Genomic DNA, 25,897 nt, shown 5'->3' with positions numbered 1-25,897 from the left:
CTAGAATAGGGATGAGTAAGGGGTTAAGTAAGGAATATGAATTTTGAGAATATGACACCAACCAATGAATTGCACAATGCCATCTCAATAATTTTGATATGTTACTAGCTTAATGAGAAGCTCTCCTTAGCAAATCTTAAATTTGAGCCGACACAATTTTCCAAACACTTCGAAGCCCGATTTTGGTTTCTCACATGTGAACACTTCATGTGGCAAATGCTTTTCACACGTGGCTCTATATTTTAAAACCGGAGGGAAAGCAGAGCGTGAATTTAGTTCATGCGAGAAAATGATATTTAAAAAGTAGTTGTAATTAATGCTCTGTAAGGTGTATGCAAAACCATTTGTAGATCACAAAAAGATATGGAAAAGCAAATCCATTTTTGAAGTGGACAACCCCATATGAAAAGCAATCGGTTTTTTGAAGTGGACAACCCCATATGAAAAGCAATCCGTTTTTGAAGTGGACAACCACATATCCTACAAAATTTGGAAGCCATATAATTGTGAAGTGGTTGGCTAAGGGACAATGATGGGTGTGAACAGGCCCATTGCAAGCACATCGACGAGTAGATGGCTAATGCCACATGACATAGTGACTTAAGGTCTGGTGGTAGTCTAGGCAAAAAAAAATTAAAATGGATGCACGATGGGGACACGGGTTGAAAGGTGACAGGGAGGAGTGGGCAGGAGATCTTCCTAGTGATTGCGCAAAGGGGTCACAAACTATTAGAGTAATGAGGGAGGGTCCACAAAGAGCTACAAATGGCCTAGATTGCGTATCTTTTCCTCCAATAGGGTACCTGCGTGCCTCCTTCACTTTCTTCCCCTTTCTCTCTACCACATAATTCCTCTTTCTCGTTTCATTAGCCATAGCCATAGCCATAGCCATGGACCTATCAGGAACCCACTTCTGACAATAACCGTGAGTGATGCTTACGTTGCCTTCACCGCACACACTGGCTTTTTGGGCAATCCATTAGGTGCCTACACACCCATTTTGCTTACAGTTGGGGGCAGCGCGCGCGCGCGCGCGCACACACAGAGAGAGAGAGAGAGAGAGAGAGAGAGAGAGAGAGTAGCTTCTTTATGCTGTCCCTGTGGCAAAGCAATTGGAGATCATGAGGCCTGGTCCAAGTAGACGATCTCCGTACCTCTCCCTGGCTTAAAACTGCGTCGCTCTTTTGACATTGCTCCTCGCTTTAGGAATTGGGCGGTCTCAAATTTGGCAGGAAATCGCTAATTAGGAGTTGGGCGGTCTCAGTTGTGGCCGGACATTGCAATTTCGGGAGAAGATGGAAGTGGCTAGACTACAGCAGAAGTTCATCGACCTCACCAACTCCTTGTTCCAAGAGGTGGGTTTTTGGCTCCAAGCACCGGCTCTTTTTGTTGTTGTTGCTGCTTTGCTTTTCCACTGTCTAGGCCTATTTCTTCTCTGGTCTTGCATGTGGACGAGAATTCTCTTTAGCCTCCAGTTACCACAAGCTCCAGCTCTTCTGGCGAGCCAGAGAACCTGGCATAGGCTTTCCAACCTTGCCGTTTCAAGCTCGTGAAAGTGGCCGCTGTTAGGTTCTCTTTGGGGCAGCAAACCTGCCATAATGCTTTCCTTCTGATTTTTGAACCTACTTCAATAAGAGTGTCGGCCTGATGACAAACAGCTATCAATCATTGACACGATTCCTGCTTGGTCCGGAATGTGGCTCTGCCAGGTACATGTTGAAATACGGCTCAGCAGGGAAGAAATTTCACTGTCGAACATGGTTCACTAGGACTGCAGATCTGACTATCCAGAAGAGTTTGTTTCTGTTCTTCATGCTGATAAATCTGGCAAGTGCACTGAGCAGCTGCTTATTGCTCCAAAGATGTCTCCAAAATATCATTCTCTATGTAGGAGTATTGACAATTCGTGCCCCCAACTTTTGTTGATATTATTGGACATAATAGTGTCCCACTTTGAGAAGTGCAGAGGTTGAGGATCTTAAAAAGTCAAGGACCAAAACTGCAAGCTTCTGTCCACATGTAGGAAAGAGGTCAGAGCATAATAGTGCTCAGGGTGAAAGACCACCTGAGTTAAGAGCTATCGTAAGACATTGATGCGACTACACATTGGTGCTATATGTGAAGAAAGGGTATGAATGTGGTAAAAGGGCACACAGGTGCAGAACAGCCAAGTAGAGCCTGCTGTTGCACATGCCCCTAAAAAGGACAAATGTTGAGTTCTTAGTTGATGGAGAGCACAAGAGCATGGACTTGGTTCCAAGAAGCGAAACATTCAAAAACCACTTTTGAGGATGCAGTTTGAGTATGTTGTGGATGCAGAGCACAAGTGCATGGGTCTGATTCCAGAGAGAGAAGCAGCCAAAAACCAGTTTTGAGGACCTGTTTTGCAGGCCATGCATAGTAGCCAAGGCAGACAGGCAGAGTGATTTGCCCCAACCCACATTGAAGCCTATTAACACTTGGCCAAGTGCTTCTTATGGTTTTTAAAGCTTCAGTGGAAGCTCTTTGTGTTCCTTGGCTCTTCCATTTTTAGGTGACATAGTCATCCTAGACTGGAGCTTGTCTGCTCAAACCAGGTCCTGTAACATACACATGCCTAATGTCATTTTTGATAACTCTGTATTTTCTTTTGGAAGTAGTTTATGGCGAACTCCATGATAGTGTAGAGGTGGAAGTGTATGGAGAGTGAGGCTCTATGAAGCTGTTCACGTAGGGATAAGAACAGTGGTCCCCTTGCTTGGAACAATAATAAACGGGTCCTCAACAGTCATACGACCATACTTCTGCGAGAAAGAAGAACGAGATGAAGAAGTTGAAGCACAATGTAGGGTTCAGAAATTGAAGATTGAGAGCTGGAGCTCCTGTTACCCCAATAGCAGCAGCAGCACACCTTCCCCTCTCTCCCCCCCCCCCCCCCCCAAACACCGCCTTCGCTTCACCCTCTCTCTGGGCTGCCTCTATGTGGGGGTTCTTGCCAACACCTGAGAGATCTGTAAGATAGATGTCCTACGATGACCTCTGACCTTCTTTACACAGAGATAGGATGGCAAGTCTTCTGCAGGTCGGCTATTTCATGTTCAAAAGCATCATCAAAATTACCATTCAAAAACATCATCAAAATAACCGTAAAACATGCTCATATTGTGCCCAACTTGTGTCCCAACCATGGGCACCTTTGGGCATCTATTGATCTGTCCAAACTGCCCAAATCGGACCATATTCTGACCCTCATCTTGCTAAAGAGGCGGCTACAAGTTAGATCCATGTCCATGTGGCACTCATCGATGTGATGAACATGACATTGTCTATGGATCTTATCTCACTGCCTTTTTGATCTTATCTCACATAATACATTGCCCATCTCCACTTGTCATGTGCACACATGGACATGGTGTTAGCACATTCATCCCCAGTTTTTGCCCATGTTTGGTGTCCTTTTGGTCCCTTCTGCATGGCCCTTGATTGTGGGCTGGCCATCCCATATTTACATATTTTTCTGGGATTTTTCCCCAGCCTGGATGCATTTTCCCAGTCGGTCAGCTTTATTATGCCCAGTTGGCCAGTTGTAGCATGTCCAGTCGGCCAGCTCTTCCCACCGATAAATAGGTGGGCTGGCCTCTCACTTTTGTATCTTGCCTAGTCTTTCTTTTGCTCCCTCACTTATGAGACACTTTCTATCTCTTGCTTGGGACTGTATCACTTCAGTATATTCCAGCATAGTTGCTCCATATCTCTCTCTCTCTCTCTCTCTTACTGTCATGTGCACACACATGTTCATGCTAATCTTAGGGCTAATCCTGGAGGCAACATGATAAAGACTGACTAGAAACATAGATTTGGAGCATGGTATGCTGTTTTGGCAAGGAGAGTTGACCAGTAGAGGACATTGGGGCTGTGGGCCAGCACATAGAAGAAGAGGAATCCGCAACATATGTTTATTTTATGTCCAGGAGCTGGCCGAGCAGTAGTCGGCCAGTTCACATGGTCACTTTCAGGCCTATAAATAGGCATAACTTCTCATTGTTTTACTCATTCAACTCCTTGTTGAGTTGGGTCTAGACATAGACTAGGGTTAGGGTTTGTTTACCTTTTCCAGAAGGCAGCCTATGCCTGTAGGGAATCATGTACCTTTTTGTACCATATGAAATACTGAATTTCCAGCTATCTCTCTCTCTCTCTCTCTCTGCTCTCTCTTCTGTTTGCGTTTTTGCATCAGCATGTTCTAGATGGTGTTTAGGGTTGAAAGAAGCATCTCAAAGCTTCTGCATGTAACATTGGTATCAGAGCACCAGGCTCAGCAAGGCTAAACGCTGATTCAGCCCCGTATGAAGGTGTACAGGTCTTAGGTACAGGAAAGTTCGAAGCCCAAGGCAAGGAACACAAGACCGGGAAGAGCTCCCAGGAGATTGGTTGGTGGTGTTCCACAAAGCCCAAAGGGGATGGCAGTCCTGTGAGCTAGGAAAGGCTTTCGGCCAACGGTTCCAAGGGAGGATGATCCTCCAAGGGGTCGAGTGAGAGTGCCAGACTCATTTCTCAGGAATGAAGAGCAAAACAGTGTTCAGAGACAGGGCAGGAATGGAATGGGGACTGGATGGAACAGATGCATAGATCTTATTCAGAGTTAGAGTGGAATTGGAGACCGGGGCGGGCATTCAGTGAAAAGGTTGCCAGAGTAGGAAGGATGACAGAGGGAATTCGGAAATGGAATGGGATGATGACAGTCATCCAAGAAGCAGATTGGAATCCCGTCATCGAGTTTAGCAGAGGGGGATGTCATGTGCACACACATGTTCATGCTAATCTCAGGGCTAATCCTGGAGGCAACATGATTTGGAGCATGGTATGCTGTTTTGGCAAGGAGAGTTGACCAAGAGAGGACATTGGGGCTGTCGGCCAGCACACAGAAGAAGAGGAATCCAGTCGGCTGCAGCATATGTTTATTTTATGTCCAGGAGTTGGCCGACTAGTCGGTGGTCACTTTCAGGCCTATAAATAGGCATAATTGCTCATTGTTTTACTCATTCAACTCCTTGTTGAGTTGGGTCTAGACATAGACTAGGGTTAGGGTTTATTTACCTTTTCTAGAAGGCAGTCTATGGCTGCAGGGAATTATGTACCTTTTTGTACCATATGAAATACTGAATTTCCCGCTATCTCTCTCTCTCTCTTCTCTCCCTTTTGTCTGCGTTTTTGCATAGTGGTGTTTAGGGCTGAAAGAAGCATCTCATGTAACACTTGCACTCTCTACTCAGCACACTCTAGTGCTTATTTGCTTCTGCTCTGTGCACTCATTTGGTATCATCGCTCCCGGTTCAGCGATTCCCTCTGCTGCCCTAGATTCAGCCCTATCTACAGCCCCTTCACCTCTGCGTTTTTCTTAGTTTTGCAGCCCTCTGGTTGCTGCGTTTTCTGGACAACTGCTGCTGCTGATTGCTTTTCCTTCACTTTGGCTTCATCGCTTATAGCCACAAGGTAATTTCTCATCAGCGTTTTTCTTCTACTTGCAGTTTGGATCCAGGCGGCCTGTTTTTTCAGGACAGCAGCTGTTAAATTTTTTTTTTAATGCATCTCAAGTGAGGTCGGCCAAGTCCATTTGTGGATATATAAGCACCCTAGCTCCATTGTAAAATTCATCTAATTCATTGCTGTTGTGTTGGTTCGAATACTCTCTCTCTCTCTCTCTCTACTTCTCTCTAGCGTTTGTGTACCCTTTCTCTCCCTTTTCTCTGCCTGCGTTTTCTCTCATCCTCTCTCCCTTAGCGTTTTCTCACTAACGCAATACTGCTTCCGCATTCTCAACTTTGACATGGTATCAGAGCTAAGGCACGTCAACGCCTAGGGGACCGAAGCGTGAGAAGGCAGATCTCGGCTGCGTTTTTCAGCCGGCAGGAGAGCGATTGATTTGCTGCATTTTCATCGTGAGAAGCACCCTTGGACCAGCGTTTTTGCTATAAGAGGGGGGCTGATCGGATCTAGCAGCATTTTCATCGCGGAGAACCCCTTCAAATCTGCGTTTTTCAGGCGGAGGAGTGCTGCTGATTTTCAGCGTGAAGTTGGACGAGATTTGGGCTGCGTTTTTTGGAGAGGAGGATCGGATTGACGAAGGAGATGGGTCTCCCATGTTCGAGCAAGGACGACAAATTGAATGGCGACAATTATGCGCATTGGAACCTGATCATGAGGCTATGGTTTAGCAGAAAAGGCTTATGGGACATTGTTGATGGCTCGGAGGAATGTCCCCGAAGGGATAGCAATCGGTTCACACGTCTTCAGGAGGAGGAGTTTCTCAAATCTCTTGTGGATTGGGAGGCTCACAATGCGAAGGCAATGTCGGCGATTGCAGAATCTCTCACCAAGGAAATTTCCCCTGCCATACAGACTTTGAAGAGACTGCCAAGGAAATGTGGTCAAAGCTTGCAGGAATGTTTGATCGAGACTCAACAATGCGAGTTGTTAGTAATCCTTCTCGACGAGTTGTTTTCCATTAAGTTTGAAGCCGGGACCTCTATGCAGTCATTTCTAATGAAGGCAAAGGTTATCCATGATCAGTTATCGGCTATGAATAGTGCGTTAACTAGTACCCAGTTAGCTGCCTTGGTTCTTACGAAGCTGCCGAAGGAGTACGAGATGGTCTCGAGGGCATTACGTTACAAGTCACGAAGGAAAAGCTGGAATTTGATGATCTCAGCTCTTTTCTCATTGAGGAGGAAGTAGTGCTCATTTCCGAAGGCAAGATTCGACTTCCGAAGGATGTAGAATCGGCACATGCTGCATCGGAATCCAATAAGAAGTCTAGGAGCCGTTGTTATAAGTGCGGAAAGCAAGGGCATTTGGCTCGGGATTGCAAATCCAAAGCTAAAGCTCAAGGCTCGACGAATGACGGGCAAAGGCAAAGCTGACGAGGATGACAGTGATAGTGATCTACCAGGGATGATACGGCTTCTGCCGGTGTGGCGAGGACTACACTGGCACATGCTCCAGCATTCTAGCTTGGTGGATGGATGCTACCACGTGCTTCAGCCAGAGAGAGGCATGTGAGTGGCAGAGGGGCAATCTATGCTCCCGTTTTGACGACTTGGACCCGTGTGTCGGAGTTCAATTTCTGTGTGTTTGGATCCGTGTGTCGGAATTCAAAGCACTAGGCATCTAGCAAGGAACCAACATGGCGTATAAAACACTATGGATGTGCTGTAGTCATTCATTGTTGTTTTCGGGATTATGGACAGGGTGTGTACCAAAGTTCATTATCTTGTGGAGTTTTTTGGACGTGATTTGTTCACAGTTCATGAATGGGGATTCTTGGACGTAGTGTGGCTTACAGTTCAATGTTCTGTGAGGCAGTTGGTGCTCAGGATGGCATTTTTGGTGGTGACAAGCTGGTGGTTGCAAATCCGAGGTGTACCTAGTGGTTGGCCACTGCTAGGGTGTCCATGGTAGCTTCTCCATCGACTTCGTATTCCTACTTATGTCCACTATGAGCTGCAGAGAGGGTGTTAAATTTTTTTTTTTATGCATCTCAAGTGAGGTCGGCCAAGTCCATTTGTGGATATATAAGCACCCTAGCTCCATTGTAAAATTCGTCTAATTCATTGCTGTTGTGTTGGTTCAAATACTCTCTCTCTCTCTCTCTCTCTCTCTCTCTCTCTACCTCTCTCTAGCGTTTGTGTACCCTCTCTCTCCCTTTTCTCTGCCTGCGTTTTCTCTCATCCTCTCTCCCTTAGCGTTTTCTCACTAACGCAATACTGCTTCCGCATTGTCAACTTTGACAGCAGCCCCTCTTTGGCTGTGTTTTCCTCTCCGGTGGACATTCCCTTTTGTAGAGGGGGTTTTGTGGTGGTTCGGGCTTCGGTGGCAACCTTGGTACCTGTGTGGACACTCCTTCCGAGATTGTGCATATTTTTGAGATTGAGCCCAAGCTTTTGTGATGGCTGCCGTGACTACACTTCATATGTTCTCCGAGTGTGCAAAGTTGGATGGTTCCAACTTTACTTTGTGGAAGGTGAAGGTGAAATCAGCCTTGCGTGGCATGGATCTCTGGGATTGGCTTGTTACACCTGCCAATGCCACCCCTCCTACCCTTGCTTCCGGTGGTGTGACTTAGGCACAGATTGATATTTGGCAGGCGAATGATCGTTGTGTTTTCTCCTTTCTGATGTTGAACTGTCAGGATTCTGTTCTCTCTCATGTGCGTGCAGCAGATGCTGCACATGAAGTTTGGAAGGCATTTGCAGATCTCTACGAGATTAAGTCTCCGGGTCGGATTTTGGCATTAGAAAAATAGCTCATGAACCTGTCAGTTTCTGCCTTTCCATCTTTATCAGCTTTCATCTCGAAGATGAAAGACCTCCGAGACGAGCTTGCTATTTGTGGCAAGGATATCTCTACAGAGGATATGGCTATTCGGCTTCTCTCCAAGCTTCTAGAGAGGTTTGATGCTTATTTTCAGTCTCTTGTTTCTTCTCCTCGTCCTGTTCCAGTTACTTGGGAGGAAGTTCTCCCCTCCATTATGCAGATTGAGTCTCGTTTTGAGGAGCGAACTGGCACCTCTGGTGGTTCTGATGGAGCTTTGGCTGCGCTAGATAAAGGGAAGAATCAATAGAAGAAAGGGAAAGGGGTTCTAACAAGAACTCCAAGGATAACGACAAGGATAAAGATAGACAAAAGCAGATCTTCTAAAAACAAGGACATTGAGTGTCATTATTGTGGCAAGAAGGGTCATAAATCGCCCCAATGTCACAAGAAGAAGCGGGATGAAGAAGCAAAGAACTCTTCCTCTACAGCGGTGCCTCAGACCCAGAAGGATGATGGTATTCTTCTATTAGCAGGTACTCGTCGTATACTTTCTCTTGTGACTTCTCAGTCGCGGTCGTAGATTGTGGATAGCGGTGTTACTGCTCACATGACACCCCATCGAGATTGGCTCGAGGACTTCACTGCCAGGTTAGGCGAGATCACTTTGGGTGATTCTTCTTCCGTGCCAGTGCATGGACATGGCACCATCCCTATCTTTCGCTCTTCCGAGGACAAGAGGTACTTCTCTGACGTTCTGTACATTCCAGATTTGGCATTTAACCTTTTGTTAGTGAGTGCTCTTACAGCTTAGGGTGCGGAGGTGATCTTCTCTCGTTATGAGATTACCATTCGTGATAAGGAGACTGGTAGCATCTTGGCTCAGGGAGTCCAAGATAGTGGTATGTACAAGTTGACCGCTCTGCTTTCTTCTGGTTCTTCTTCTGCTCTTTGGCATGCTCGATTTGGCCATTTGAGCTATCAGCTTCTAAAGCGAGCCTCGAAGGATGGGTTAGTTGAGGGTTTACCGACCATCAAGGCTCCATCTTCTGCTTGTTCCTCTTGTTTACAAGGGAAGCAACACCGAGCCGCCTTTCCGACGGAGGTTACACACAGATCTTATCTTCGACATCACTTACCCTTGTTCATGCAGACTTATGTGGTCCTATGAGTACCGCGTCTTTGAGTAAGGTGTTGTACATGCTCGTGATGGTGGATGACTTCTCCAGATATACTTGGGTCTTCTTTTTGAAGTCCAAGGATGAGGCTTTTTAGCACTTTTGTGATTGGAGAGGTGAGGTGGAAAAAGAGACCGGTTTCTCGGTCAAGGCTCTCAAGACCGACATAGGGGGTGAGTTTACATCCCAGGAGTTTCAGCAATATTGCAGGACCCATGGCATTTGGAGACAGCTTACTACAGCATATACTCCATCACAGAATGGAGTTGTAGAGAGGAAGAATAGAACCATTATGGAGATGGCCCGTGCTATGCTTGAGCATTCTTCTTTACCTCGACGTTTCTGGGCTGTGGCGGCTTCCATTGCTGTCTACATTTAGAACAGGTCTCCTACTGCTGCTCTTCCAGATAAAACTCCATATGAGGCTTTCCATGGTGAGAAGCCCTCTGTTGTTCGTTTCTCGGTATTTGGTTGTTCGGCGTATATACATGTGCATAAGGATCATCGCTGCAAGTTGGACTCGAAGTCTCAGCGTATGACTCTTCTCGGACACAGCACTGTGTCCCAGGCATATTGTCTATATGATCAGCAGGTCGGCAAAGTTGTTGTGAGCCATGATGTGGTGTTCGATGAGACTCCTACATCTTCAGAGGGGGGTGGTGAGCTTCTTCTCCCTTCGCCTCCTTCGCCTCCTCCTCCTCCTCCTCCTCCTCCTCCCTCTACTTCTGTTACACCTCCAGCTGTGGATTCTCAGTTAGATGATGATGACTCTGCTCCTCCTCCAACGAGTTCGAGCATATCTGTGCCTAGATGGTATTTTCAGACAGTTCGTGATTCTGGGTTACGTGAGCTTCCTTCTGCTCCTCCGCCTGGTTCTCTCAGGCGATCTTCCAGAGTTTCAGGGAAACAAATTCATGAGGGCAACATGTTTGTTAACTATGCTCTTATGTCCTATCATTCATGTTCCTTCTGATCCCACTTCTGTGGATGAGGCTCTTTCACATGAGCCTTGGCGTCGTGCTATGCAGGCAGAGCTGGATGCTATTGAACAGACATCATAGATGGTCCATATTCCAGATGGACGTCAAGTCGGCTTTCTTGAATGGAGAGCTTACATAGGAGGTTTATGTTGATCAGCCGCCGGGATTTGTTGTTCCAGGCAAACAGGATCCGGTGTACCGGCTAAAGAAAGCTCTATATGGTCTGAAGCAAGCTCCGCAGGCTTGGTACCAGCGAATTGATGAGTTCTTTGAGAAGCTCGTCCTGCGCCGTTCTCATGCAGATTCAAACCTTTATATCCTCCTTGAGAGGGGGTTGATTGTTTTCATTGTGGTCTATGTTGATGACCTCATCTTTACAGGTTCTTATTCTGTGAGGATCCGTTCACTCATGGATGCTTTGGAGACAGAGTTTGAGATGACGGATCTTGGCCTTCTGCATTATTTTCTTGGCTTATAGATTTGGCAGACCTTGAAGGGCATTTTCTTCTCTCAACAGAAGTTCACACGGGAGATTCTTGACAGATTTCAGATGATTGGATGCAAACCAGTATCTTCTCCTATGGATACTAGTGAGAAGCTTTCTCTTCTTGATGCATCTGTAGGGATTGATCAGGGACAGTATCGGGTTCTCTTCGGTAGTTTGGTTTGGTTGACCTACTCTCGATTGGACGTGTGTTTCGTAGTCAGCTTATTGAGTTCTTTCTCATCCAAACCCGTCAGTAGCATTCAAACCCATCAGCAGCATTGGTGGTGTGCTCTCAGAGTTCTTCGGTACTTGCGTGGTACTCTGGACTTTGGCATCTTCTATGGCCAAGGATGCACTCTTCTTGGATGGTCTGATTCAGATTGGGCTGGAGATCCAAATGCTCGATGTTTGACCACCGGTTGTGTTTTTTCACTTGGGTCTGGAGCCATTTCATGGAGCAGTAAAAAGCAGTCTATTGTGGCGCTTTCCTCTACAGAGGCGGAGTATCGTGCGGTTTGTTATGCTGCATGTGAGGCGATTTGGTTGCGGAGATTATTGAAGGAGCTTGGCTGTCCTTCTACGGGATCTACTCTTCTTTGATGTGACAATCAGAGTTGCATCGCCATCGCCAAGAACCCTGTGTTTCATGCTCGTACGAAACACATTGAGATACAGTATCACTATGTTCGTAAATGGGTTCTTGCTGGAGATGAGCCAAGGAAGCCAGAGAAACCGGCTTGGTGAACAAATCTGTTGCATTCTCCGCTGAAGGACAATACTCCAAACGCAACTTTGGCTTCTCGGAGTATGTTCAGCATCTGGTGTTGAGAGGGGGTGTTAGCACATTCATCCCCAGTTTTTGCTCATATTTGGTGTCCCTTTTGGTCCCTTTTCATGGCCCTAGATTGTGGGCTGGCCACCCCTTTTTTGTATATTTTTTCCATGCTGGATGCATTTTTCCCAGTCAGCCAGCTTCACTTTACCCAGTCGGCCAATTCATCTTGTCCAATCGGCCAGCCCACAATCTAGGTGGCCTGGCCTCTCGCTTTTTCATCTAGTCTAGTGTCAAATCCCCACGGATCCCCTCGTGATCGATCTTGGTTCGAAACTCGAATCCTGCAAACAAACGAACAACAAACAACAAAGGGGGTGCAGGCCTGACTCACTTCCCAACCATGACAGCCGTGGGCAAGCCCACAGTCTTGGCTGTCCCCACCGAGCCACGAGCTGAGCTAACTAGGTTGACATACCGACCAATCTCCTCCTCGCGACGTCCCATACCGCCACGAAGCTGTTCTCGCGGGCCTCGAGATTGCTGCCGGCCTCGGCTGCATAAAGCAGGTGCACGTCTGCACTAGATCCAGGCTCCAAGACCATAGAGCTCTCACAAACTCGTGAGACTCTCTATATACAATAACTAACCTTGGCCACCCTTTTATAGGCTCTTGGCCGGTCATCGGGCGTCCACACTTGGCCGCCCGCCCGTCCATACTTGGGTGCCCGCCCGTTAGTATTTCCTAACTCAGTTCGTCAATCAGCCTGCCTAGTTCCAAGCTTCCCCAAGCCTCGAAACTAGTCTTGCATGCGTATAGCACACGGTAGATACCCACTGTGCACATGACATCCCTTCCTCTAAGAGCTCACTCCTGAGCTCACTAAAAAGCCAGGATAATCTCTCTGAAGAGAAGTCAATGTCTCCCATGTAGCATCCTCCTCAACACGATCCTTCCACTTGATCTTGTATTCCGTAATAAGCGTATGACGCAATCTTCGTTCACGAAATCCAAGAATCTTTTCAGGTTCGTGCGGAACAAATGTCATGTCCTGGACATCTATAATTTCTTGAGGAGTAACTAACTGATCTGCTCCACCCAGTACTTCCTTAAGTCTACTGACATGAAATACAGGATGAACTTTCACATGAGAAGGCAAATCCAATTCATATGCAACTGAACCAATCCGTCGTGAAACATGAAATGGTCCACAGTATCTAGGGGATAATTTCGGAGATCTACCTGTCCGTAAAGTCTCGGAATCTTTCGGAACTCGCAAATACACCATCGTTCCTTCAGAGAACTCTCTAGGTGAACGATGTCTATTAGAATAAAACCTGTCTCGGTCTTGAGCACTTCTAATAGATTCCTTGGCAACTTGTAACATTTCTTGCATATCTTGCAAAAAATTACGTGCTGCATCATGCTGAAGTCCTGAGAATCCTACTGTAACAAGTGATCTTGGTTGAAAACCGTACATAAGCATGAAAGGACTAAATCCTGTACTCGTATGCTTAGTACTGTTATATGCAAATTCTAACATAGGAAGATAATCCTCCCATGAACTCTGTCTTTTGGATACATATGCTCGAAGCATATCCTCCAAAATCTGATTCACTCTTTCAGTCTGGCCATCAGATTGAGGATGATCTGAGGAACTCAAATTCAAAGTTGTTTCCAACTTCTCAAAAACAAGTTTCCAAAATTCACTCGTAAACTTAGAGTCCCTATCATTGACTATGTCCTGCGGTAACCCTTACAGTCTAAACAATTGCTCGATAAACTGTCGAGCTAATTGCGTAGCTGTAATAGTCTTCCGGGTCGGTAAAAATCTAGCCATTTTTGTCAAGTGATCTACCACAAACCAAATAGAATCATGGCCTTGATGTGTTCTTGGCAATCCGGTAATAAAATCCATGGAAATACTTTTCCATTTATTACGTGGGATTTGCAAAGGATGCAACAACCGAGTCTGTCTAAAGCGTTCAGCTTTATTTGCCTGACAAATCTGACACTTGAGAACATAGTCTTCTACATACCCTTTCATCTTCGGCCAATAAAAAGTGTGTTTCACTAAAGATAGTGTCCTGTGTACCCTAGGGTGTCCAACAGAAGGGGTGTCGTGACACTCCCTCAGAATCTTGGACCTAATGTCCGGGATCTGTGGTACATAAATTTTGTCATTACGGAATAGTAAACCATTCTGAATCATCCACTGACCTCCTGCAGCCTGAATGGTAGACTGCGCAGTCACCGAGTCTTGGTCAATCAATGAGCTCCCATCCTGGTGGATCTTCTGCCAAAATGGACGAAAATAACTATCAGTCCTGCAAAGCCCTCTCAATGACTGAAATAAGTCAGTAGAAATCTCGGTGAACGACAAAGTATTCACCTCTCTAATCCGACTAAGCGCATCTGCAATATTATTCATGGACCCTTTCCGATAACGGATCTCAAAATCAAAATCTTGCATTAACTCTGCCCAACGAGCTTTCCTACCTCTCAAATCATCCGCATCACACACATACTTGATTGACTGATGATCAGTCAATACCACAAACTTGGAGCCATATAAATAATGTCTCCAAACCTTGAGAGCATGAATCACAGCATAAAGCTCCTTCTCAAGGGTTGGCCAACGAGATTGAGTGTCGTCCAGCTTTTTACTTTCAAAAGCAACCGGTCTACCATCTTGAAATAAAGCAGCCCCGATAGCATAGTCACTGGCATCAGTTTCAAGAACATAAGGCCGACTAGGATCAGGCAATGCTAAGATAGGTGCTTCCTTGACTTTATCTTTCAAAAGTCTGAAGGCCATATCCAAATCGTTATTCCAAGTGATAGGCTGATTGGACTTACGTCCACGACCTTTCAATAAGTCGGTCATCGGTAGGGTGAGCTGAGAGTACTCCCGTACAGATTTCCGAAGAAAAACTACAAAACTGAGAAAAGAACGAAGTTGTTTCACTGTTCGCGGTATAGGCCAGTCCAAAACCTTCTGAACTCGGTCATAGTCAATGCTCAATCCATCTCTAGTGATCTTGTGTCCCAAGTAAATGATGTCGGTCATAAAGAACTCACATTTACTGAATTTAGCATATAGTCGATTCTGTCTTAAAATAGATAAGACAATCGTGAGGTGTCTGACATGATCCTCAAGAGTACGACTATATATCAAAAATATCATCTAGGAATACCACCACAAATTTCCCCAAATGTTCACGAAAAAGATCGTTCATCATTTGCTGGAAAGTGGCTGGAGCATTGGTTAACCCAAAAGGTAATACGAGAAACTCGTAATGGCCATACCTAGTCCGAAAGGCGGTTCTTTCGACATGCCTTTCATGAATACGTATCTGGTGATAGCCAGTACGTAAATCTATCTTCGTGAAATATTTCGCTCCTGCTAACCGGTCAATTAGGTCATCTGATCTAGGGAGAGGATAACGGTTCTTAATAGTCAGCTTGTTCAATCTTTTGTAATCTATACACATTCTCCAAGTATTGTCCTTCTTTCTCCTAAGCAAAACAGGTGCACCCCAAGGTGATTTACTTCGACGGATCTGGCCCATCCTCATCCATCTTTGTAGCCTTCATCTGCAAGTCACGAAACTTCTGGAGGTAGACCTCATAAGTGACGTGCTGCGAGGTCATGGTCAAAGCTGAAAACCGGGCAACAACATCATAATCATCCTCTTTCTTGAGGAATTCTTTCTTGAAAATGTCTTCAAATTGTGCCCAAGTCGTTGGCTTTGGGTTCAGTTCCTTCCACCAAAGCAAAGCTTTGCCGGACAGGAAACCTGCTGCTAACTGTATCTTCTTTCCATCATCATATGGATGAAACTGAAAGTGAACTTGCCACTTGTGTAGCCAAGTGTCCACGATCTCCTTGGTTCTCTGCTTTTGCTCGCCCCCGAACGGTTCCGGAGTAATATTGGGGCCTAAAGCAGAAGCCAAGGTATCCATTCCCGAGAAAGTAGAGAGGGTAGTGGTCAATAGAGCGATGGAGTTCTGCAAAGCTTGCATCTGAGCTGCGATTTGTGCCCGACGTTCCGTCGAAGAAGCTTCGAGAGCTACTTTGAACTCTTGACACAAACTCGTCAAAAAGATCGGCATCGATACCTTCCGTAGCCGGCAAGCCTTCGCGTTCCACGAGGGGCTCCAACTCTGATTCTTGGGTCGACATCGTGAAGAGGATACGCGGAGAGAAAATTCGATCTTTGCACAACAAAAGTGCGAGCGAACTTGAGAGCTTGAGAGTTTGAAAACTTGAGAACTTGAGAACTCGAGAGATGTGTGGCAAGAAGCCCACTAGAGGGGGGTTTATAAAGGTTTCCCAAAAGCTAAAAAAAATCTCGAAAAGCTATGCTTAGCTTTTGCTTTAGCTTTTGTGTTTTTTTTTGGGAATAAATAAATAAATATATATATATATTCTCTTTTCTTAAAAAAAATAAACATCTTGAAACCTTTGAAACCTTGGAGGATTCTTTTAAAACTTTGAAAGTTTTAAATTCTAAAAAAAAACAAAAGCTAAAAAAAACGTGCTTGCCTTGTGTTTTTTTTTTTCGCTTCCCTCCTGGAATAACCCGATTGTGTGCTGACTGCGTCGATTGAAGCTGCCGTCAGATGTACGCTTGTGCCGCCACACGTGTATCCGCCTGCGTTGCAGCCAGCGCTTGTGCGCACACGTAGGCTGCGCCTACGCCTGGCCACAGGGCCACGTGGCCTGTGCGCTGGTCTTGCGTGGCCTGTGCGCTAGTCTTGCGTGGCCTGGGCGCCGGCTGGGGCTGGCTACGCAGGCCTGGCCGCCTGTAGCTGTGAGCAGCCTCCACGCCTATGACACACACGACACACACGTCAGCAGTACTCGGCCAGTCGCCAACCTTTCATCAGCAATCAAGCACTTCTCTCGCTCTCTCTCTCATGCGCCAAAAAGCAACGAAAAGCATCATGCTTTTTTCTTCTTTTTTTTTTTCCTTCTGTTTTCTCTCCTTGCAAGTTATGCGTATGCACAACAAAACAGGCCTCTTCTTTGCCAAGCAAAAAGACCCTACTTCTTGCAAAACAATCAACCCTTCTAAGACTACCATCTCCCATCAACATGGGGTTCTTTGATGAAGAAAAAACACATACCAAATCTGAAAACTGTAGTATGCACAGAAAAAACAGCAAGTTTTTTAACACATACCGTTCTTCGACCTCTTCTTCTCTACCTACCGACTTGCTCGTTCACGAGGTATGCTCTGATACCACTGTCAAATCCCCACGGATCCCCTCGTGATCGATCTTGGTTCGAAACTCGAATCCTGCAAACAAACGAACAACAAACAACAAAGGGGGTGCAGGCCTGACTCACCTCCCAACCATGACAGCCGTGGGCAAGCCCACAGTCTTGGCTGTCCCCACCGAGCCACGAGCTGAGCTAACTAGGTTGACGTACCGACCAATCTCCTCCTCGCGACGTCCCATACCGCCACGAAGCTGCCCTCGCGGGCCTCGAGATTGCTGCCGGCCTCGACTGCATAAAGCAGGTGCACGTCTGCACTAGATCCAGGCTCCAAGACCATAGAGCTCTCACAAACTCGCGAGACTCTCTATATACAATAACTAACCTTGGCCACCCTTTTATAGGCTCTTGGCCGGTCATCGAGCATCCACACTTGGCCGCCCGCCCGTCCATACTTGGGTGCCCGCCTGTTAGTATTTCCCTAACTCAGCTCGTCAATCAGCCTGCCTAGTTCCAAGCTTCCCCAAGCCTCGAAACTAGTCTTGCATGCGTATAGCACACGGTAGATACCCACTGTGCACATGACATAAACAAACAACAAAGGGGGTGCAGGCCTGACTCACCTCCCAACCATGACAGCCGTGGGCAAGCCCATAGTCTTGGCTGTCCCCACCGAGCCACGAGCTGAGCTAACTAGGTTGACGTACCGACCAATCTCCTCCTCGCGACGTCCCATACCGCCACGAAGCTGCCTTGCGGGCCTCGAGATTGCTGCTGCCTCGGCTGCATAAAGGAGGTGCACGTCTGCACTAGATCCAGGCTCCAAGACCATAGAGCTCTCACAAACTCGCGAGACTCTCTATATACAATAACTAACCTTGGCCACCCTTTTATAGGCTCTTGGCCGGTCATCGGGCGTCCACACTTGGCCGCCCGCCCATCCATACTTGGGTGCCCGCCCGTTAGTATTTCCCTAACTCAGCTCGTCAATCAGCCTGCCTAGTTCCAAGCTTCCCCAAGCCTCGAAACTAGTCTTGCATGCGTATAGCACACGGTAGATACCCACTGTGCACATGACATCTAGTCTTTCTTTTGCTCCCTCACTTATGAGACACTTTCTGTCTCTTGCTTGGGACTGTATCATTTCAGTATATTTAGCATAGTTGCTCCATATCTCTCTCTTGCACTCTTTGCTCAGCACACTCTAGTGCTTATTTGCTTCCGCTCTGTACACTCATTCACCCATCTGGTGTTGTCTCTACTACATCTCTTTCAGATTCATGTATGCTGTTTTAAAAGATTGCTAAAGACTCACTAAACTTAAGCAAGGGATTACCTCATATTGTGTCAAGGATAAGTCTAGGCTGATGGCTCTAGTTTCTCATGCTAGTTATGGGATCCCAAGGGTAGAGTACACAAGATCAGGTCCAGACATAACTGAAAACAACACGCTGTCCAATTAGCTCGGCCTTATTTTACAAAGGTTGAACGTAGAATTTTCCAAGGTATGATGGGTTACCAAGGCAATCTGGAACTCTATGTATTGTGATTTCTCACATACATGGTATGGTGTGCACAAGTACAGGCTCATATTTATGAGATATGGACATTTCACATGGAAGAGGACAAATGTTGACCAAGTATACACACACTTGGATCAAGTATACGTTGACCATAACAACCACAGAGATAAGGCCTTGCTTTCCAACAAACCCCCCTCTTGGGCTATCTCTTGTGCTATTGCAAGGATAAATCAGGACCCATAGTCCTATTTCATGTGCATGCAGTGGTGCACCTTGGGTAGAGCTAACCACCAGGAAGAAGGACCAACCAGATCACACACAACCCACATGGCCTACATCATAAGGTGACTAGAGGTTGTTGCAACTGTGATAAACACATGATCTAGAGCATAAAACACAACTTGGTCCAACTTAAAAAACACAAACACATATCTTGACAGAGAAAATTACACAAAGAACTTTGATACATAGGGAAATACACATTTATGCTCAATAGCAGCAAATTTTTCATCGCCAGCCCTTTATACCAATTTTAGATGTTGCATCCTTACATGGTGCTGAAATCGGCCTTCAAAAACTTGACGGGCGGTGAAACAAACACTCGCACACAAAACACTTCATCACCCCTGGGAACCTGGAAAAGTAAAACAAACAGGGGAGCTAGAGTGCTCCTGCAAATAATACAAGTACACCGATTTGTCAAAATACGCAGTGGGAATGATAACCAAACTTGAGACCACAAGAGCAAGTAGAGTGCAGAAAATAGACAGCACAAGAAAGACAGAGAGATAGGCGTGTAAACTCTTCTCTATACACAAGATCCCGGGAAAACTGAAAACCAATAGCATCCCTTTCAGCTTTTCACCTAGGACTTTCCAAATAAGAACTCTCGTTAAGACAGCAAAGCATTCCATAGAGAAGGCACACCTGTACGACACCTCCGTGCTTGAAAAGGTCTTCTCCATCTCAATCATGGATTCTCACAACCCTTCCCCAAACAGTAGTAGGGCTGTACCAAACCACATGTCCTTTCTATAGTCACAGCTTGCATGTAACCTTGAGAGAAACTAAAACCTGTTCACATGAATCCAGAGACATGCTTTCCTCATGAAACCAAAGACCTGTATCTGATAAACCATAGACCTGTATCCCATAAACCATAGGCCTGTTTCCTCGATACCAAAGTCTTGCTTCTTCTCGAAAGACCAATGTCCTGTTTCCATGACAGATAAATCCTCAGATCACGGTTGCCAAAACCTAGAGAGAGAAAGATAGAGGATGTGTCAAGCAATCCCTGAATACACATAGGTCCAAGACGAAGAGCAACACACATCTCTTCCAGGAACATCATCCTGTGCATCTTAACTTGATCCTCTGCATCCTATTCTCATAAACAGAACCTGCTTGTGATGAAGAGAGAGAGAGAGAGAAACCCCTTGGCTGTTAGCCCCTCGGTGCCTCCTTCAGCTCGCCTTCTTCCAAGAGAGAGATAGAGTCGTGCTGTCCAACCCAACAGTCACCTGGAGATTGTCTCTGCTGTCTGCTTCCACACATGCAACCTGCCTGCATCCGCCTGGCTCCTGTTTGCTAGCTGCAGCCCATATGCGCAGCCACTTGGTCTTCCACACGTGCAGCCTCTACCTGAAACCTGTCTAGTTGCTTTTTGCTGACAGTAGTCCATGCTCAGTCACCTGGTCACCTGCCTGGCCCCCGTTGCTGATTGCCCGCTTGGCTGCCCCTTGCTGCCCGGCTGTAATCCATACGTAGCAGCAGCTGCTGGCGGCGGCGGCGGCAGCACCTTGCGGCAGTGGTAGTAGCACCCCATGCACAGCAGCACCTCAGCAGCCCAGCTCGCCACAGCCTTCCAGAGCAAGAGAAAGAAGGCGTGAGAAACGCCTCATGCAGCCCCCTACAGGCTGCCAGTTGCCAAAGGAACACCACACGTGTAACTGCAACACTGCCCACCAACATGGCTATAGAATAGCAGGCGACAACATGCCCACGTGCGCACGCACCTACAAGCGCATACCCACACGTAACTGCTCGCACACACATGCATGGGAGGAAACCACACACATGCATGGGAGGAAACCATGTCCAAGGAGAAGCGCCACACGACTCCATGCTTCGGAATCCGCCACCCTTCCCTTTATGAAGAGGCGCCTCCACCTGCTTTTTCTCCAAAAACTAAAAGCAATAGCAAAAACGCATGCCTTCAAATAATATTATTATTTTTGTCATCAAAGGTTTTAAAAACCTTATAACCTCAAAATCCCTTTTGTCTCCTTTCACACTTGGGCTGGCCACACTTATGAGTTTCCTTTTCACATTCAACTGAAGCCTGTCCACACTGTGCGTCCCGTGCCCGTGCCCACCTACTTGTTGTCCAGAGGGAAAAACACAGGGTCGTAACATACCCCCCTCTTGAAAAATAGCAAGCGTCCTCGATTGCACTCAATGGCACAGTAAGGCATCCTATGAGCAAAGATTTCCCCATATGACAAAATCAATGGCCCTCAAGTGCATCTGGGTGATGAAACAATCATCTTGAACAATAAGGCCAAACCGTCACGTCAAAGTGACAAACAACTCTTGCTTGTTCTTTCAGAACCTGTAGCAAAAGTCTAAAATCAAGTGGAAACACGTAATCTGTGTTAGCCAAAAACAAAACCATGCATCATACAACATATGACAAACATATGCATGACACATATATGCATTCGCAAACAATATGCTCCTCAAGATGCTCTACCCATCCATAGTTGCAGTTATAGTTCAAGGTGCGGCCGACTGTGAACCATACCCAACTTTACCATCTCATGTGACTAGTACACAATATCATAGAAGTCCCATAAGCAGATGTACTGTCAGCCTCAGTACCTCGGGTGAATACAAAGATGTCACCAAGCGACTCCTAGATGAAAACTGAGCCTGTCTATAACAAGGGAGTGGAGGTGCTACTCCCCTCTTGAGCATCAGGCAATGCTCCAGACCTATGCTCTACTGAACCTGAATGAGCCGTTGCAAGAGTCGGCTCCAACTCAAAAGCATCAAGATAAAGCTGCAATACCTTAGGTGAATCTGCTAAGTCACCCTCCTCCATCCACTTCGCATCCATTGGTGAATAGTTCTTTAAACTTCACAAGATAGCGACGCGAAACTTTACCTCGTACCTTTCTTTCCTTATGTGCCAGTATCTGCTTGGGAATAAGAACCTCATCAAGTTCCTCCTCTTCCATCTAAGCCTCATCTGATACATCCATAGGCACCCAAAACTTGCTTGCACTCCACCCAAGTGGTAAGCACAAGTTCCTGATGAAGCATAGTAGATCACCACTGCTAAACATAGAAAGAAGCTGCCTTCCGAACCCATGAAGCCTCTGTGAATATACCACTGGTGACAAAGTGTCAAAAGCCATAGCCTTCAACCCATCTCTTGCACCATAACACTTCAACTGCTTCTTGTTCTTGGCTGACTACTTCTTGTCCTTGGTGTCTTTTCTCCTGAGCTTCATCGTTAGCTTTTGCTCTTCACCTCATACAATCCTGCACTGTCTCTTGCACTTCCTTTTCACTTTCCACATGTTGAAGCTTTTGATGTGACAACCACGGGCTCATCTCCTTGAGAAAGTCGACGATATCCCGGCAATGGAACCATGAAACCGGCCTTCAAAAACTTGACGGCGGGCGGTGAAACAAACACTCGCACACAAAACACTTCATCACCCATGGGAACCTAGAAAAGTAAAACAAACAGGGGAGCTAGAGTGCTCCTGCAAATAATACAAGTACACCGATTGGCCCCAAAACGCAGTGGCGCCCCTTGCGGTATTTCTTTACTTGATCAGAAATGAGTACAAAGTACAACTTGTCGAATCCTTTACCAATAGGATCCCTTTCAGCTTTTCACCTAGGACTTTCCAAATAAGAACTCTCGTTATTACAGCAAAGCATTCCATAGAGAAGGCACACTTGTACGACACCTCCGTGCTTGAAAAGGTCTTCTCCATCTCAATCATGGATTCTCTCAACCCTTCCCCAAACAGCAGTAGGGCTGTACCAAACCACATGTCCTTTCTATAGTCACAGCTTGCATGTAACCTCGAGAAAAACTAAAACCTGTTCACATGAATCCAGAGACATGCTTTCCTCATGAAACCAAAGACCTATATCTGATAAACCATAGACCTGTATCCCATAAACCATAGGCCTGTTTCCTCGATACCAAAGTCTTGCTTCTTCTCGAAAGACCAATGTCCTGTTTCCATGACAGATAAATCCTCATATCACAGTTGCCAAAACCTAGAGAGAGAAAGATAGAGGATGTGTCAAGCTATCCCTGAATACACATAGGTCCAAGACGAAGAGCAACACACATCTCTTCCAGGAAAATCATCCTGTGCATCTTAACTTGATCCTTTGCATCCTATTCTCGTAAACAGAACCTGCTTGTGATGAAGAGAGAGAGAGAGAGAGAGAGAGAGAGAGAGAGAGAGAGAGAGAGAGAGAAACCCCTTGGCTGTTAGCCCCTCGGTCATAGTTACCGCGGAACGGGAACGTTCCGGGAACGTCGGATGCTAGAACGGGAGCGGGAACGGGAACGTCGCGGAACGCCATGTCATATGACATGTCAGCATATGACACAAAAAAATGTAACTTTTTGTATACGGATAGCCAAATATGCTTCCTAATATTTGCTCCCCCAAGACATGAACATACATTTTTGCAAGCAAAACACACTCCCCCAATCTTTTTTTTTTTTTTTTTTTTGCGGAACATTCCGACGTTCCGGGAACGTGCCTTCGCCCGGAACGGCGTTCCGGCGTTCCAGGAAGGCGGAACGACGTTCCGTGGTAACTATGCCCTCGGTGCCTCCTTCAGCTCGCCTTCTTCCAAGAGAGAGATAGAGTCGTGCTGTCCAACCCAACAGTCACCTGGAGATTGTCTCTGCTGGCTGCTTCCACACATGCAACCTGCCTGCATCCGCCTGGCTCCTGTTTGCTAGCTGCAGCCCCTATGCGCAGCCACTTGGTCTCCCACACGTGCAGCCTCTTCCTGAAACCTGTCTGGTTGCTTTTTGCTGACAGTAGTCCATGCTCAGCCACCTGGTCACCTGCCTGGCCCCCGTTGCTGATTGCTCGCTTGGCTGCCCCTTGCTGCCCGGCTGTAATCCATACGTAGCAGCAGCAGCTGGCGGCGGCGGCAGCACCTTGCGGCAGTGGCAGTAGCACCCCATGCACAACAGCGCCCAACAGCAGCAGCAGCAGCTCCTTGCGCAGCAGCGCCCATCAGTATAGCAGTACCCGCCTGCAGCAGCATCTGGTGGCATCAGTTGCACTCGACGGAGGTGGCAGCAGTACCCGGCAGTGGCGGCAGTAACAGCAGCACCTCAGCAGCCCAGCCCGCCGCAGCCTTCCAGAGCAAGAGAAAGAAGGCGTGAGAAACGCCTCATGCAGCCCCCTATAATCCTGCCGACCTCTCCCTTCTTCCGATCGAGAAAGCGAACAAGCGCATTCTAGCCCCGCCTCCTATTCAGCCGTGCGCTGCCTGCAATCTTGCGCTTTCCTGCAGCCCGCCAGTTGCCAAAGGAACACCACACGTGTAACTGCAACACTGCTCACCAACATGGCTATAGAATAGCAGGCGACAACATGCCCACGTGTGCACGCACCTACAAGCGCATACCCACACGCGCATACCTACACGTAACTGCTCGCACACACATGCGTGGGAGGAAACCATGTCCAAGGAGAAGCGCCACATGCCTCCACGGTTCGGAATCCGCCACCCTTCCCTTTATAAAAAGGCGCCTCCACCTGCTTTTTCTCCAAAAACTAAAAGCAATAGCAAAAAAAAACGCATGCCTTCAAATAATATTATTATTTTTGTCATCAAAGGTTTTAAAAACCTTATAACCTCAAAATCCCTTTTGTCCCCTTTCACACTTGGGCTGGCCACACTTATGAGTTTCCTTTTCACATTCAACTGATGCCTGTCCACACTGTGCGTCCCGTGCCCGTGCCCGTGCCCGTGCCCGTGCCCGTGCCCACCTGCTTGTTGTCCAGAGGGAAAAATCTGATGCTATTGGAGGCTGGAGCAACTCTCCAATGCTTGATATACACCCTCAAATTTGAAGAAGGTTGGGGGATTTGAGATTAATGCTTCGATTAAGTAGGATTTTAAAAAAAAATGAAAAAGCCCCAAATTGATTTTTATATACCTTTCTTGAGTGATATTCTGCCGAAGCACTTGTATTTTGAATTTCTGTAGACGACTTTCTTCGAGATGCGTGTGCTGCAGTTGATGTGGTCGCTTGCACTAGTCGAGCTTCCGGGCTGTGGTTACTGCTGCGCAGTCTGGTGACTGTCGGCACTGCTGCTACTTTAGTGCCGAGCAGAAAACAAAAGTTCTTAGATTGTGTAAAACCATTTTGGTTCTAGGGGCACCCTCCAATTCACTTGAGAGTGTCAAATTAGCTACAGAGAATCCTTGTGGTTAGCTTACTAAGCTTAGCTTAGCTATGACAAGGAAGGCAGCTTTAGTCGCACACATGGGGCAGCTTTCAGCTGTGACAGGGACGGCAGCATTCAGGGCACACAAGCAGATAGGCGGCAACGGTGGTGAGAATGGGCGCACACAGGGAGGAAAGGTATGCTCTGATACCATGTTAGAATAAGAGAAGAGCAGCTAGCTATGGAGGCTCATAGATGAAAGCCATGGCTATGTTGTTGGAGCCTACAATGACTGAGAGAAAGAGAGAGAGGAGAGAGAGTGAGAAGTACATGACTCAAGAATGATGTGATAGTTGCTTGATTGATTTTCAATGGAGTACATGTACCTTTTAGAAGTACAAAGGTTCTCCTCTTGGCATCGCTGCCTATGTCACATCACACCATAGTAACAGGAAACGGCTGTTTCCTAGCCCGGAAGCGCGGAAACGCCGTTTCCCGAGTCGCTGTTTCCATTTCTGTTTCTCCATTTCCCCCATTGATTTGTCTCATCTAGTGCTTGCTTAGTGATTTTCTACAAATTTTGCTCACTATTTATTTCAAGTTATGTACTCAAACTTTTCCCTAGTTATTAATGATTTTTATATTGTGTATCATACATCCACCGTTTCCTAGCCATTTCAGTTTTGAGGCCGGCCGTTACATTTCCAGAGGCCGGCCATTGCTGTTTCCCAGAGGCCGTTGCTGTTGCTGTTGCATGCAACTATGCATCACGCACAAATATCTAGATACTATTGATACCCTTTTAAGAGGTGGTTCACACACACAAACACATATTGAGGCTTAATAGTCTCACACATAGAACGAGGCTAAATAGCCTTACACACAAACATACTACCACACTTATATGAGTGGGTTCACACAAGTAAGACCTTGATTCCCAACAGTCCTGCCCTCAAGGGATTACCTCATACTGTGTGAAGGATAAATC

At 46.6% G+C, this 25,897-nt stretch overlaps 1 protein-coding gene across 2 annotated transcripts in view; it reads left to right on the top strand.

Annotated features, from left to right (window-relative positions):
• Positions 1 to 651: 651 nt before the first annotated feature.
• LOC147610208 (histidine-containing phosphotransfer protein 1-like) overlaps positions 652 to 25,897 on the top strand; it is a 41,163-nt gene continuing 15,917 nt past the window's right edge. The window contains exon 1 of one of the 2 annotated variants that reach the window (XM_086786149.1): positions 652 to 1,355. In XM_086786149.1, the coding sequence (XP_086642275.1) occupies positions 1,296 to 1,355 (60 nt within the window). In that variant the 5' untranslated portion in view covers positions 652 to 1,295. Of the gene's footprint in view, positions 1,356 to 24,962; positions 25,107 to 25,897 lie in introns of those variants that run through there. The other variant, XM_086786148.1, reaches the window with a different exon arrangement.

The sequence above is a fragment of the Cibotium barometz genome, chromosome 49 (genome assembly GCF_041138505.1).
Source record: "Cibotium barometz isolate CiBa-2024 chromosome 49, ASM4113850v1, whole genome shotgun sequence".
Taxonomy (NCBI): Eukaryota; Viridiplantae; Streptophyta; class Polypodiopsida; order Cyatheales; family Cibotiaceae; genus Cibotium; species Cibotium barometz.
Note: the sequence above shows the minus strand (reverse complement) of the source record. Positions and strands in the feature narration are given on the sequence as shown.